The following is a 15,663-nucleotide window of genomic DNA, read 5'->3' on the forward strand; positions in this document are numbered from 1 at the left end:
CTGTCACCTTCCTCCTAGCCACCATCCTCGCTCACCTTCCTCTGTTGCAGGTGGTCTCCTCATTTACACCCTTGCTCTTCTCAGCACAGCAGCCGGAGCCATTGATCCTAGTAAATGCGAGTTTATCATACCACTATTCTACGGAGAATCCTTTAAAGGCTCCCCATTTCATTCAGAGGAAAAGATGAGATCCTTCCAATGGCCAGCTCAGCTCCAGAGGCCACTGTTTACTTAGATCACAATATGTCGTGCAGTGCAGAGCATACAGAGCAGTCCCAGTAATGGTCTACAAGTCCTTGCACGAGCTACCCCACCCCCCTAACTCAGTTACTTCTGTGACCATGTCCTCCTCCGACTTTTTCCTCGTTCACTGTGTCCAAGCCGTGCTAGCCTCCTTCCTGATCCCTAGAGACACCAGGCCCTCTCCTGCCTGAGGGTCTTTACACTCGTGTTCTTTCTGCCAGAAACAGTCTTTCCCCAAATATCTGCTTTGTTCATGTCTCCACTTTCTTAAATTCTTTGCTCAAAAGTCACCTTGGTGAGGCATACACTGACCACTCTTATTAAAATGCAGTCCTCATCTCTGTTCTGGCATTTCCTATCTGACTTTATCTGTGCTACTTTTTCCATAGATCATCTTCCAAAATATTTGTAGTATCTAATTTACTTATGTTTCTCTCTTCCCACTGGAATGCAGCCTTCATTAGGATGGAGATTATTATCTGTTTGGTTCAGTGTATGTGTGCAGTATCTAGAAAAGTGATTGATACATAATAAGATCTCAAAGTCTGTTGAATGAAATGAACAAACTGTAGGAAAATATATTGTTCAGCCTTTTAAATATGGTTTTAGATTCAAAGAGATTAAGCAGCGTGCTCAAAGTCACATAATTGATGAATGGTATAGCTAGGATTTTTTAATTTTCTGACACTCAAGACCTGTTCTTAAATACCAAAAATATTTCTTTCCAAGGATGTGTATAATAAGAGGTCAAAATGTACTCCAGAAGAGGCAGTCTCACAAGGCTGAAGAGCCAGAAATTGGAGTTTGGGACTAACAGAGTGGCTGCAAATTGTGGAGGAGAGGCACCCTGCTGAGAAGGGAACCACGAGTGAGGTGGTTCAGAAATCTCTGTGTGTGGACTGACTTCTCCGCATTGATTGCATGGGGCGAGAATCTTAGTGGCCCAGACAAAAGGAGACAAGAGCTGGAAGGCTGAAAGCTGAATAAAGATTTCAGCAGCTCCAACCTCAAGGGAGACAGTTTAGAGTTAAGTTCCTCCCAAGGTACAGGGACTTGGTAAACTCCACAAGACTTTCATCAAAATTCTAGAAGAGCTATGCTGTGAGAGTAAGAACCACATTCCCAGAATCAAAACTAAATGATGGTAGTGAATTTTAACCCATTGAATAAAATAAACCCATGAGTCCATTTAGATATAAATAAATAAATTGAATGATGTGGGTTGGAATAATTACATGGTTTCAAAGTACCTCTCCAAAATTGCTTACTAATTACAGGGGTGAAATAGGTAACTTCATGGTAGAGAAGCTAAGGAGACACTGCCTTAATCAGATGATCAAAGTGAAAATCATTAATATTAGGATGAATGAAATCTTGCCCCACCTGAGATGATACACCAAGAACAGTGTCACTTCCATAATTTCCTCCCAGTGGTGCACACCTGAATATGATCATGCAGGTACATCAGACAAACTCATATTGTGGGACAGTGTACAAAATATAAAGCTTGTAATCTCCAGAAGTGTCAAGGTTATGAAAGTGAAGGGAAGACTGAGGAACTATTCCAAACTGAAGAAAATAGATGACTAAAGTTGACATTTGATTCTGAACTGGAACCTTTTGCTATAATATTTTGGGAGCAACTAAGAAAACATGAAATTAGGATTGAGGATTTGATGGTAATAGTATATTCAGGTTAATGTCCTGACATTTTAAATGATTAGGTTGTGGCATGAGATACAAATGCAAGTATACATATGAGTGATGGGATAGCAAGTAGACAAATTACTTAGACGGTTCATGAAAAAAAGTTTGATATACTATATTTAAAACATTTCTTTAAATTTGTAATTGTTTCAAAATAAAATGACAAAAAGCAGTTATATTTCTACATACTAGCATCAAACAACTGGAAAATGAAATTTTAGAATATCCTTTACAGTATAATTTTTTTAAACATAAAATACTTGGGAGTAAATTTACTCTATAAATTATACATTGATCAGAGTAATTAAAGAAAACCTAGTTAATAGAGAGCTATTCATGGGTAGGAACACTCATTATTGTTAACATGTCATTTCTCCCTAAATTGAACTATGGATGCAAGACTGTCCAAATCAAAATCCAAGCAGGCTTTTTTGTAGAGATGGACAAACTGACTTAAATTCTTATGCAAAAACAAAGGAACTAGAATAGCCTATCTAGTCTTAAAGAAGAAAGAATGTGTAAGGCTTAAATGACCTGATTTAAAATGGAATAAAGTCACAATAATCAAGGTAGTATGGCATGAAATATATAGATCAGTGAAATAGAACAGGGACTCCAGAAATAGACCCACACTTATATAGCCCTTTGATTTTTGACAAATGTGACAAAGCAGATCAATGGGGAAAGAAGTAGTGGTGGTGCTAGAACAGTTGGATATCTGTATGGGAAAAAAAAGTGAATCTCAACCCTTACTTTGCTCTGCACAAGTATTAGTTTGAAACAGACCCTAAACATAAAAGTTAAGCACATAAAGCGTTTACAAGAAATCATAGAATATCTTTATAGCTAGGATAGGTGAAGGCTTCTCAAAACACTAACCAAGAGGAGGAGGAGGAGGAGGATGGGAGCAGGATGAGAAGGAGTAGGAAAAGCAAGAGGAAGAGGAGGAGAAAGCTGAACCAATAAAAATTAAACATTTTCTGTTCGTGAAGAGACAAACTTTAAGAAAATTAAGGGCAAACCGCTCCCACTGTCCTCACCCCCAGCTCCAGAGCAGTGGATCAGAGATTTCCCCAGAGGAAGAGGTGTAGTTCATAAGCACAGAGCTCTGAAGTTCTAAACAAAAGAACTTACTTTATTTGAAGCAAAGTATGTGGGAAGTTGAAGCCTAAGGATGCTTTTGAGGGGGAAAAATGGAGATTTTGGTGGTAAGCAATTAAGAGGAGGCTTGGTAGCTCCATTAGAGCAACAAAGTAGACTGTTGGGAGTACCAGAGAGTATGAGGGAAATAGTCAGTTATGAAGAACACTCTTGGAGTCAGAACAAATCTCAAACACTGGCCTCAAAAACTAATCCTACAAAGGAGCCTGAATTTATTGAATCAGACTGTGGAATACTTTATGCCCCAGGGTATTATTGAAAATGATAGATCAGTCAGCTAGCAATTAGTGGAGCCTAACAACTGGGTGTAATACCAACAGGGGCAGACAGCTTAACAGATCAAGAAAAGAGAGTAAAAAAGAGCCCTGCCAAACCATTGTGTGAATGCCCAAGGTTGTGCCCTCTAAGGAGCAGCATCAGAGATTTCTTACAGATAAAACAGACCTTATTAGAATCCCCTATTTATTTATTTATTTATTTATTTAGAAATAGTCAATAACATTTTTAACTTCTATTTTTTTATTTTATTTTTTTAATAATATTTTTTAATTTTATTATGTTAGTCACCATACAGTACATCCCTGGTTTTTGATGTAAAGTTCCATGATTCATTAGTTGTGTATAACACCCAGTGCACCATGCAATACGTGCCCTCCTTACTACCCATCACCAGCCTATCCCATTCCCCCACCCGCCTCCCCTCTGAAGCCCTCAGCTTGTTTCTCAGAGTCCGTAGTCTCTCATGCTTCATTCCCCCTTCTGATTACCCCCCCTTTCTTTATCCCTTTCTTCTCCTACTGATCTTCCTAGTTCTTAATGTTCCATAGATGAGAGAAACCATATGATAATTGTCTTTCTCTGCTTGACTTATTTCACTTAGCATTATCTTCTCCAGTGCCATCCATGTTGCAGCAAATGTTGAGAAATCGTTCTTTTTGATAGCTGAGTAATATTCCATTGTATATATGGACCACATCTTCTTAATCCAGTCATCTGTTGAAGGCCATCTCGGCTCCTTCCATGATTTAGCTATTGTGGACAATACTGCTATGAACATTGGGGTGCATATGGCCCTTCTCTTCACTACGTCTGTATCTTTGGGGTAAATACCCAGTAGTGCAATGGCTGGATCATAGGGTAGCTCAATTTTTAACTTTTTAAGGGACCTCCACACTGTTTTCCAGAGTGGCTGTACCAACTTGCATTCCCACCAACAATGTAGGAGGGATCCCCTTTCTCCACATCCTCTCCAACAATTGTTGTTTCTTGCCTTGTCAATTTTTGCCATTCTAACTGGCGTAAGGTGGTATCTCAGTGTGGTTTTGATTTGAATTTCCCTGATGGCTAATGATTTTGAACATTTTTTCATGTGTCTGTTAGCCATTTGTATGTCTTCATTGGAAAAGTGTCTGTTCGTATCTTCTGTCCATTTTATGATTTGTTTATTTGTTTCTCACGTATTGAGTTTGAGAAGTTCCTTGTGATCTTGGATACCAGTCTTTTATCTGTAGTGTCATGGATCGGAAGAATTAACATAGTTAAAATGTCCATGCTACCCAGAGCAATCTACACTTTCAGTGCTATCCTGATCAAAATACCAATGACATTTTTCAAAGAACTGGAACAAACAGCCCTTAAATCTGTGTGGAACCAGAAAAGGTCACGAATTGCCAAGGAAGCGTTGAAAAGGAAAAACAAAGCTGGGGGCATCACAATGCCGGATTTCAAGTTGTACTACAAAGCTGTGATCACAAAGACAGCATGGTACTGGCACAAAAACAGACACATGGACCAATGGAACAGAATAGAGAACCCAGAAATGGACCCTCGGCTCTTTGGGCAACTAATCTTTGATAAAGCAGGAAAAAACATCCAGCGGAAAAAAGACAGTCTCTTCAATAAATGGTGCTGGGAAAATTGGACAGCTACATGCAAAAGAATGAAACTTGACCACTCTCTCACACCATACACAAAGATAAACTTCAAATGGATGAAAGACCTCGATGTGAGACAGGAATCCTCAAAATCCTAGAGGAGAGCATAGGCAGCAACCTCTATGACATCGGCCACAGCAACCTTTTTCATGACGCGTTTCCAAAGGCAAGAGAAAGAAAAGATAAAATGAACTTGTGGGACTTCATCAAGATAAAAAGCTTCTGCATAGCCAAGGAAACAGTCAAAAAAACTAAGAGGCAGCCCACGGAATGGGAGAATATATTTGCAAATGACACTACAGATAAAAGACTGGTATCCAAATTACTTAATAAATAAAGAAAAAAAATAATAAAAACAAGCCTCCGGTGGGGGTAGGGAGTTGCGATCAGATAACTTGAGTCCACAAGAAAAAAAAGAAAGAGAACCAAAAATATAAATAAGGCTAATATGCTAGTTGTAAATATATACTTGTTCTCCTCTCGGCTTCTTTGAAAGACATAAAATGTATAAGATAATAATCCATATTGTTGGCTTTGTAACATGTAGTTGTACTGTGCATAACAATAATAGCATAAAAAGGAGAGAGAATGAGCTGTATAGGAGTAATGTTTATATGTATCACTGAAATTAAATTGATATAAATATGAAGCATTTTTGATGTTAATGTGCATATAGTAAGCCATAGAGCAACCACTAATAACTTAAAAAAGAAAGTGAAATTCATTGAAGGAATTAAAATATCACACTAGAAAATATTCACTTAGTGAAACAAAGTAGTAAAGGAGGAATAGAGAAAAAAACTATATAAAATATATAGAAAACAAAAACAGCAAGCAGAAATCCAGCTATACCAATAATAACATTAAATGTAAATGGACTATATCATATAATCAAAAGGTAGAGATTGTCAGATGGGGGAAAATTCAGCGTTATGCTGTTTATAGGAGATACAGTGTAGATTCAAAGACACAAATAGAGTAAAGAAGAAAGATGTAAAAATAAATCACACAAACAGCAACCACAAGAAAGCAGGAGTGGCTTACTAATATCAGACAAAATAGACTTAAAAACAAAAAATGTTACTAGAGATTAAAAAGGGAGACTTCATAATGATAAAAGGACCAATTCATCAGGAAGATATAACAGTTATAAACGAATATGCACTTAACAACATAGACCCAAAATACATGAAGGAAAACTGACAGAAATGAAGGGAGAAATAGACACGTCAGCAATAATACTCCACTTTCAATATGTATAAGATTAACTGGGCAAAAGAGCAGCAAGGAAATAGAAGATAAACCACCTAGATATAACAGATATCTGTAGAACTCGCCAAATAACACAGCTGAATACATATTTTTCGCAAGGGCACAAGGAACATTCTTTAGGATAGACCATATGCTAGGCTGCTAAAAAAAAATACCTCAGTAAGTTAAAAAAGATTAAAATCATACAAAGTATGTTCTCTGACCACGATGTAACAAAATTTGAAATCAGTAACAGAAAGAAGTTTGGGACATCCACAACTGTGAAATTTAACAACATACTCTTATATAGCTGATGTGTCAAAGAGAAATCAAAATACTTTGAGATGAGAGAATATTATGAGATGCAGCTAAAGCAGTGCTTAGTGGGAAATTTATAGCTGAATTGTCTAGATTTAAAAAGAAAATTTGTATTGCTTTTTAAGAAGAAAAAAGTTCGAAAAGGAGAACTCAAATCAGTAACTTAATCTTTTACCTTAAGGCAGTGGAAGAAGAGCAAACTAACCCCAAAGCAAGCAGATACAAGGAAAATAATAAAAATTGGATTAGAAATTAATCAAATAGAGAATGTGCAAACAATAAAATGAATGAAACCAAAAGTTATGAAAAGAGAAACAAAATTGACAAACCTTTAGTTAGACTGACCAAGAAAAACGGAGGAAGACTCAAAATAGTAAAATTGGGAATGGAAGAAGGGCCATTAATACTGATGACAGAATTTAAAAAGGTCACAAGAGAAAACCATGAACAAATATATGCCAAAAATTAGGTAACTTAGATGAAATAAATTCCTAGAAAGCCACAAACTGTTAGAACCGACTGGAAGAAATACAACATCTGAACAGACCTATAACAAGATTGAAGAAGAGGTAGTAATAGTAGGAGGAGGGGGAGGAATGGTAGTAGTAAACTAACCACAATGAAAAGCCCAGACCCAGATGACCTCTGTCGTTAATGCTACCAAACATTTAAAGAGGGATTAATACCTGTCTTCACAAATGTCCAAAATATAGAAGAGGAAGAAACACTTTGCAACTAATTTTATGAGGCCAGTATTATCTCAATACTGAAACCAGACTAAAATATCAAGATAAAACAAGAAAACTAGAGACCAATATCTCTTATGAATACAAACACAAAAATCCTCAACAAAATACTCTCAAACTGAATCTAGCAACAAATTAAAAGGATCATACACTGTTGCCAAGTGGTATTTATCCCAGGAAAGCAAGGGCAAGTGAAAATCAATTAATATACCTTATCAGTCATGAATACCCTTATTCAGAAACCATATTATCAACTTGGTAGACATAGAATTTGACAAAATTAAACGCTCCTGCATGATAAAAACACTCAAAAAAGTGGGAATAAGTGAACTTCCTGAAAATCAGGAACCTAAAACTCAAGAGCCTTTCTTTCCCCCTAATATCAGAAACGAGGCAAGAATATCCACTTTCACCCTTTTATTCAACAATGTAGGCAAGAAAAGAACATAAAAGACCTTCACACTAGAAAGGAAAAATAAAACCTGTGTTTACAGATGACATGATCTTGTAAATAGAAAATCCTAAAGAATCCACTAAAAAGCTTTTTGAACAAATGAACAAGTTCAGCACAGTTGCAGGAGGCAACTGAGGTCATTTGTATGAGCAACATACAAATTCTGAGCACCTGCAGTGAAAAATCCGAAAACGAAATTTAAAAAACAATTCCATTTACATTACAATAAAAACACTTAGGAATAAATTTAGCATTAAAGAAGTGCAAAACTGACACTCCGAAAACTACCAAATGTTGTCGAAGGAAGTGAAAGAGACCTAAGTAAATAAAAAGATCCCATGTTTATGGGTTGAAAGACTTAATATTATTAAGATGGCAATACTCCCCAAACTGATCCACAGATTGAACACAACCTCTCAAAATTCTAGCTAATTTCTTTGTAGAAATTGACAAAGTGACCCTAAAATTCCCAGGGAGGTCAAGGAACCTTAGAGTAGCTGTATAACGATTTTGAAAAGGAAGAATTAAGTTTGGTAAGACTCAACACTTGCCAATTTTAAAATTTCCTGCAAAGCTACAGTAATCAAAGTGTGGTATTGGAATAAAGACATATAAATAAATAGAATGGAACTGAGTGTCCAGAAAGAAACCCTCACAGTCAATTTACAGTCAATTGATCTTTCAACAAAGATGCCAATGAGGAAGAAATAGTCTTTTTAATTAATGGTACTGGGACAACTGGATTACCAATTTCGTATGGGCTTTTTTGCAGTTGAACCCATATCTCACATCATGTACAGAATTAATTCAAAATGGATCAAAGATGAAAAGTAAGAGCTGAAACTATAACTTTCTTAGAGGAAGATAGGGGTAAATCTTTGTGACCTTGGTTTTGGCAATGGTTTCTTAACTATGATATCAAAAGCACAAGCAACTAAAGAAAAAAACAGATAAATTGGGATTTCTGGGAGGGTGGAGCAGTGAAGATGTTTTAAAATTCCATGTGGTGATAGTTGCATAACTCTGAATATACTAAAAACCATTGATTTTTACGCTTCAGATGGGTGAATTTCATGGTATGTGAATTATATTTCACATAAAGAAAATCAAAAGAGGCAAAAAAAACTTTAATAGACACTTCACTAAAGAAGATATAAAAATGTCTAATAAGCCATGGAAAGCTACCAAATATTTTTATTCAGGAAAATGCAAATTAAAACCATAATGAGATACCACTACACACTGAACAGAACAACTAAAATTATAATGACTGAGTGTACCAAATGCTTACCTTATAGACGTTCCCACTGATGTCATATCCCAGCCACTGATGTGGAGTACCTGCCGCATAAGGGCACTCCAGGTATACCACAGCCCCTGCCATGAGAGCCCTTTGGCAGCTTCTGTATGGCTTTACAACTCTGAATACCTGGACTGCTGCATAGAATTGGCTTTTGACCTTGTGAAGTATACAGCTACATACCTACAAATAAAACATGTTTATTTTTGAAAGTCAGGTCTTCACTTTTGGCTTCTGGTCTATTCCAAAAGTAGGAAGTAGGTTACTTGATATTGTTTTAGGTTTGTTTTCTTAGATTTGTAGTTCCTTTTTCTGTCTTCCCAGTAAATGGAGAATAAACCACTGTCTATGTTCCAAGCCACAACAATCCACATTGTTACTATTCCCATTGTATGGACAAAAACCTGCAGATGCAGCTGAGAGAGCTCAGAACACAGTGAAACCATTGTCTAATCCAGGTCTGTGAGTTACAAAGGCCGGGTCCTGTGGACTATATTCAGGTGCCCTAAAGAGAAGAGTACATGGGATTCTTTTTACAACACACTTGCTTTGAGTTTCAGGGTGATTTTTTTCAGAGTCCATTTAATATTTATTCCACTGTAAAGAATTTGTGTTTAATTAATAATATATCTATTGAGTGCTTACTGTATGTAGGTACTGTGTTTGTAGAGGTGACTACATTGATTTGGACTTTAAAAAGCTCAGAGTATAGCAGAGAGAGCAACGGTGCAAATAAACATTTTCAATACAGTAATTGCAGTGGTTTGAAGTCTTTAATAAGTACAGTGGCTAACAAAAAAGGAAGTGATCAGCTCTGCTGGAGTAGTTATTGAAGATGAGAAGACTGCGTAGGACATTCAAGGATGTGTAGGAGTTTGTCAGTTGGTCAGCTGACCTGTGGGTGTCTACTTCTGTGTCATGACTAACTGTGGAAACCATTTATGCATAAACATCAGTGTTAGATTTAAGCAAATAACTACTTAAAGGTAGAAAAAATTCATTGTTAGTTGGCAGGAATGCTGTGTTCCTTTACACCTTTTTAATAATTAGCTTTGTGTTAAGATATAATTAAAACCTCTTAGCAAAATACAGAAGCCTTAGAGGGGGCAATGCTTTTTACTGGCATACGCTTGGTAAAATACATTGCAAAGCAACCAGCTATTAGAGTTCTTTAATTCTGTTGCATCCGCTTTTTGGAATTTAAAGTTAAACAGACAAGATGAAACAAATTTGCAAGTTTATGAAGATTTTGCTTTGTTCTTTTTTCAAACTGTGCTGAACTTGACAAACGAATATGCTTGGGATACATGCTTTTCAAGTTTTTAGAGGAAAGCTTTCAACTACATCTGTGACTGTTTTCAGGGTCTACATTGTTTCTCACACATAAATGTGTGTTAAGGTCACAGTGGTTAGTTTCTAATGAAACTATCAGTTTATCAGTAAATGTCTTATTAGAGCTAATTATGTTATTGTTTTTATTATTATCGTTGTTGTTATTTGGCTCCCTTATGTATTTCTCACTGTAGCCTGTTTTTTTTTTTTTTTAAGATTTATTTATTTATTTATTTGAGAGAGAGAGAGAGAGAGCATGCACGCGAGTGGGGGGAGGAGCAGAGGGAGAGGGAGAGAGAGAATCCCAGACTCCCCACGGAGCATGGAGCCTGACGCAGGGCTGGATCTCACGACTGACCGGGAGATCATGACTTGAGCCAAAACCAAGAGTCTGATGCCCAACTGACTGAGCTACCTGGGTGCCCCTCGCTGTAGCCTGTTTTGTCTTTCATTTCATTTTTCCTCTTGGAGTAAATAGGGCAAATTGAGAGGGAAATGGGAGTTTTTCAGTTTCAGGTGTTTGACTCAGCCACATTGTGCCACTTTTCCTTTTGAACTGTGTGGAGCAATAAGGCTACCTACTATCTAATACGCATTTTTGAAAAGGTGCATAGAAAATTCTAGAAAATGGGGAACCTGCTTAGAAATAGTGACTGACAGCTATTACAAAGGAAGAGCTGGGATTTTTGTCTGTGTTTTGGTTTGTTCTGTTCATTTTTTATCTGAGTATGACAGTAGCTGATGTCTTGGTACCCCACAGCAAGTTAAGTATTATATGGTGATGGCAGAGGTTCCTGATACACTGCATTTGTGGAAACATATTTAAATATATTTAGATATCATGTAATAGTTTTAATGGCAATAATCTATGCAAATCTATTTGCAGCATAGGATAGTCATTATCTTACATAACTGTATTACTATGTAAATTTAGTAATATGTTCCAGATGAAACTGTATATTATACACAAAGAATTGTGCAAAAATAATATATTAAAATCAGTGCCTTCTGGTTAGTCCAAAATGATTAAAAGGGAATACTACCTTAAGTTTATGAATACGAGTCAAAGAAAGAAAAAAATATATTTCATTTTTAGATTATATAAATGGTGGAGAACTTTTTACTCATCTTTCTCAAAGAGAGCGTTTCACAGAGCATGAGGTGCGGATCTATGTTGGAGAGATCGTGCTTGCCCTCGAACATCTCCACAAGGTAAGATGCTCAATCTTTGGGAGTTCTTTTTTTTTGAAAAAATCTTGTTAATTGAGGTAATGTGGAGCTAAAAGAGCTAATGTTTTCAAACCTCACTGTCTTCGTGGAGGTTGTGAAAGCACACTTACACACTGTGGCCAATTTTCTCAATTCTGTAGTTCCCTTTTTAAAAATCTACTCTTTTTTTTTTTTTGGTAGTTTCCTGTGATACAGATTAAAAAGGTAGAACCTGAGCAGTTCTTTGGTTTTGTTCATGAAAAATCCTAATGCTTATTACTAAGTATCATTAGAATAAAAGCTTTTCATTCTTAAGATAACCTTTAAAATGGAATCACAAGTCATAATGTGTATTTCCTTAATTGTGACTTACTCCATTGCAGACTGTCTGTGTGTCTGCAGGGTGTATTTCCTGATAGGTTGGAGAATATGAAAGAAGCGCCTGCCATGCAATCCAGCTACCCCACTCTCCCACTCCGGTTTGCCTTTGCCTGTGTTTTCTCCCCAGGGCCCACCCTTGCTCCCTCTCCCTCCCTCTTTCCTCCAGTGCCTCCCCTGTAGCGTGAACTCAGTTGCTAAAAAGTTTAAGTGGAATTCATGTCTGGGATGCTGTTTGAACTCCATTAAAATCAGTTTGAACTTAAAAAATGTATTTTATTTCACATACTATTAATCTTGATCCAAGAAATTTTGAACAAAGTTTTTTGAACTTAACAAGGAAGCATTATTATAGAAGCAGTCACTGTGTAGACTAGGCGTGTGTATATTTCCTCAGAAATAGAAAGCACTCGAGTTAATTTTCATCAAAGTATGTGAGACCACGAGACCAAAATGACTTGAGTCATACATTAGGATGAGACAGGTACATCATAGAGCCACTGTTCGTCGTGAATTCAGATCCTGCACTGGATTAGGGGTGAACAGAGATTAAAGTGGTGATTGTGGAGCACAGACAAGGGTGGAGAGAGATGAAGGGAAAAGGCAAGGAAGAAGGAGGACATTTTTAAAGGGGCAGGGAGACTGGAATTACAAGATGGAGGAAATGGACATGAGGGACTGTGAGAAAAGATGGAGAGAAGATACAAGCAGGGAAGGAAGGGATCAGGAACAGGAGGTAACTAGCCCAGAGCAGAGCCTAGACTGGGCCCTCAGGGGCTGGGAGTCAGAGTAGGAATCTGAAGAGAAGTGGATGAATAATGCATAAGAACAGGGGGGAAGAGAAAAAGCCCCAGTGGGCATGGGGGGCGGGACTGCAGTGCTTGGAGAGAAAGGACAGAGGAGCAGGAAGGGAGGGGACAGACACCCCATTCCCTTGGGTAGGGTTATCATGTGGTGGTCAGCTTTTGCCTGTGAGTAACTCTGTGGGATATACGGTAGTTAGGACATCTTCATACAGGAGCCAAATTGAGCCCAGGAATAGGCTGAAAATATCTTTGAGTTTTATGCTTAGGGGTATTAGATGTAAGTTTTTATAATATAAAAATGGTGGTGGAAATCACCATAAAGACCAGAGTAAAAACAAAACAAAGCTCCTGTGGGTAAGCTAGGAAACTCATTTTTGTGTGAAAGCTTTAATTCCACTAATTCTGTTTATTAAAGGAATATCTGTTATTATTAAAACAGGGTAATCAGAACCACAGAAGTAGAGAATATGATGAATTCTGGATATACACGTAATTGATATGGAGTGAAAGTAATACAGCAAATCAGACCTCAGCTAAGTTTCTCTTGATCTTACTACCCTAAAGAGATAAATACAAAGAGATACAAAATAAGAGATATTAAGCCAGTAACATTAACCTTGATATAGCTGCTAACATTGAGTTTTCTGGGAAGAGATAAAAATGGAAGTTTACTTGAAAGTGATGAGGTAAAGCAGATAGTAAATGATTTATTTCTAAAATTGCTTCCAAAAAGTTTCTTTAAAAAAAGTCACACTGGTTGTTAGATGCTTGTGAGGCTTCAAGTCAAATAGATTGTTCAATAGATTGCTGTCTTTCTTTCCTGTAGAGCACTGAAGTTCTGGGAGGAAAATTGCCTTGCATTTTTCCTTTTGTAATTTGTTGTTTCAATTTTAAGAAGTTATTACGAATCTGCTTTTTCATATACTTAGTGTTGTGGAAAGCAGTGTTTCTAAGTTTAAAAACATTTAATTCAGGCTGACATAACATGAAATGTGCAATGCACATCTATTAGGAACTTCTTGTATGACTTGTTTAGATTTATTTAGCTGAAGAAATAGCTGGAGTGTTTTACTATAAAACTTAATGCAAAACAAAATGGAAGGATATATGCATATTATCTAATTGACTTATTTCACTTATTTAGAACTAATGATCAACTAAAATTAACCTATGATCTTCAGCCTTTGTGTTTAGGAGCCTATTATTCAACAAATCTTTATTAATTACCTATTTGACACTATACAAGATACTAGGCAAATGCATGAAAAGTGAAAAACAGAGTTAGGGTATGGTTATATCGAGACAAGCAGGAAATACCTAGAAAATATCAGTTATTTTTAGGTAAGTACAATGTATTTTTAGGTAAGTGAAGGAATAAAAACAAAGACATGACCAGTGTGGGATCTGGTTGGTCAGGAAGTCTCTGAATCCATTAGGAAGTGATAGACATGAATTGGCTAAAAGTATCTGAAGAAGATCATCTGCAGTGAGGATTAAATACATCCAGAAGATAGAACAGGAAGAATGGAGTTGACAGTAGTCAACGGAGACACCCCACAGAAGCTGGTCCGGTGGGAATGGATCTTCGTTACACAGAGAAGGAAGACATGGTAGGAGAGGTCCAGGGAGCCCAGCAGATGAGCCATGAGATGGACAAGTTCACATTGGCCCTAGCCAGTGACTAAGAGCGATTATAGCATCCTGAACAGGAGAATCCTTTTTTTGGTTTGTTTTTAAGGTGAATAAAGACTTTCCTAATCCATTTTTTTGAAATTGTTATTTGAAAATGCGTGTTTGTTTGTTTTTACAGTTGGGAATTATATACCGTGACATTAAGCTTGAGAACATTCTGCTTGATTCTAATGGCCACGTGGTGCTGACAGATTTTGGTCTGAGTAAGGAGTTTGTGGCTGAGGAAGTGAGTATTAATATTTTAATTTGAAGTCAGTAACAACAGAATGTAAACAATGATAAAAAAAAATCAGTTATAGAATAAGCATATTTCAGGAAAGTACCATATGGATTATGGGGTTTTGTGCAGGTTTGCCCAGAGGAACATCTTGACATGAATGACTGTAAAGATTTTTAGCTTAAAATTACCATCTTGTTAGAATTGCAGTAAATCTTTAATGGCTATATCAGAATTCCCCAGTTTAAAACAAAGCTATGCATTTAACTTTCGCTATAAAATATAACTGAAAAATGTACATAATCCTTTGGGCCCTTGAAGAGAATCATGGCTTAGTTGGTAACCAATAGGGAATTACAAAATGAAGGACATAGAGTTTACATTGTATTTACAAAGTGGGACATGTCCTGATGGCCCTTTGAATTCACTTGACAAAAATGACAAGGATCTACTAGACCAACTTCTTTAATAACCTGCTGTTTTTGTCCATAGGAACTAAAATGTAATAGGTAATGTGCAGGTTTTAAATATGGAAGACTTTGCATTGTCAGTATTGATTAGTACTTGTTTACTATGACAAATGCATTTAATCACATTTTAAAGTGTACATCTACTAGTTCTAATTAAATACTACTTACGTAGCAGTTGTAATAAAAATTATATTTTTATTCTACTGGTTATGCAAGATAACGAAGTAAATTTGAATGCTAGCTCATTTTTATCTAAGAAATTATTGGTATAGAATACAGAATTACAGTGAAATTTTTGTAGTGAAGGACTTTGTGGTTGTAAAACATCATTCTTGAGTTCCACATGAGGTGCGTCTGTTTCTGATTGTTTGCTTTTTTTCAGTATTGCCAAAGCAGTCCTAGGTGAATTTCATAAGTGCTGAAATTATAAAACTAAAGATCCCAG

At 36.6% G+C, this 15,663-nt stretch overlaps 1 protein-coding gene across 2 annotated transcripts in view; it reads left to right on the forward strand.

The window, feature by feature from the left end:
* The window catches only part of RPS6KA5 (ribosomal protein S6 kinase A5), a 178,927-nt gene that overhangs the window by 96,242 nt on the left and 67,022 nt on the right, over positions 1-15,663 (forward strand). For both annotated transcript variants that reach the window (XM_026515454.4, XM_057318628.1), the window contains exons 4-5: positions 11,543-11,658; positions 14,650-14,757. In XM_026515454.4, the coding sequence (XP_026371239.1) occupies positions 11,543-11,658; positions 14,650-14,757 (224 nt within the window). The remainder of the gene's footprint in view (positions 1-11,542; positions 11,659-14,649; positions 14,758-15,663) is intronic.

This window comes from Ursus arctos, unplaced genomic scaffold (genome assembly GCF_023065955.2).
Source record: "Ursus arctos isolate Adak ecotype North America unplaced genomic scaffold, UrsArc2.0 scaffold_25, whole genome shotgun sequence".
Taxonomy (NCBI): domain Eukaryota; kingdom Metazoa; phylum Chordata; class Mammalia; order Carnivora; family Ursidae; genus Ursus; species Ursus arctos.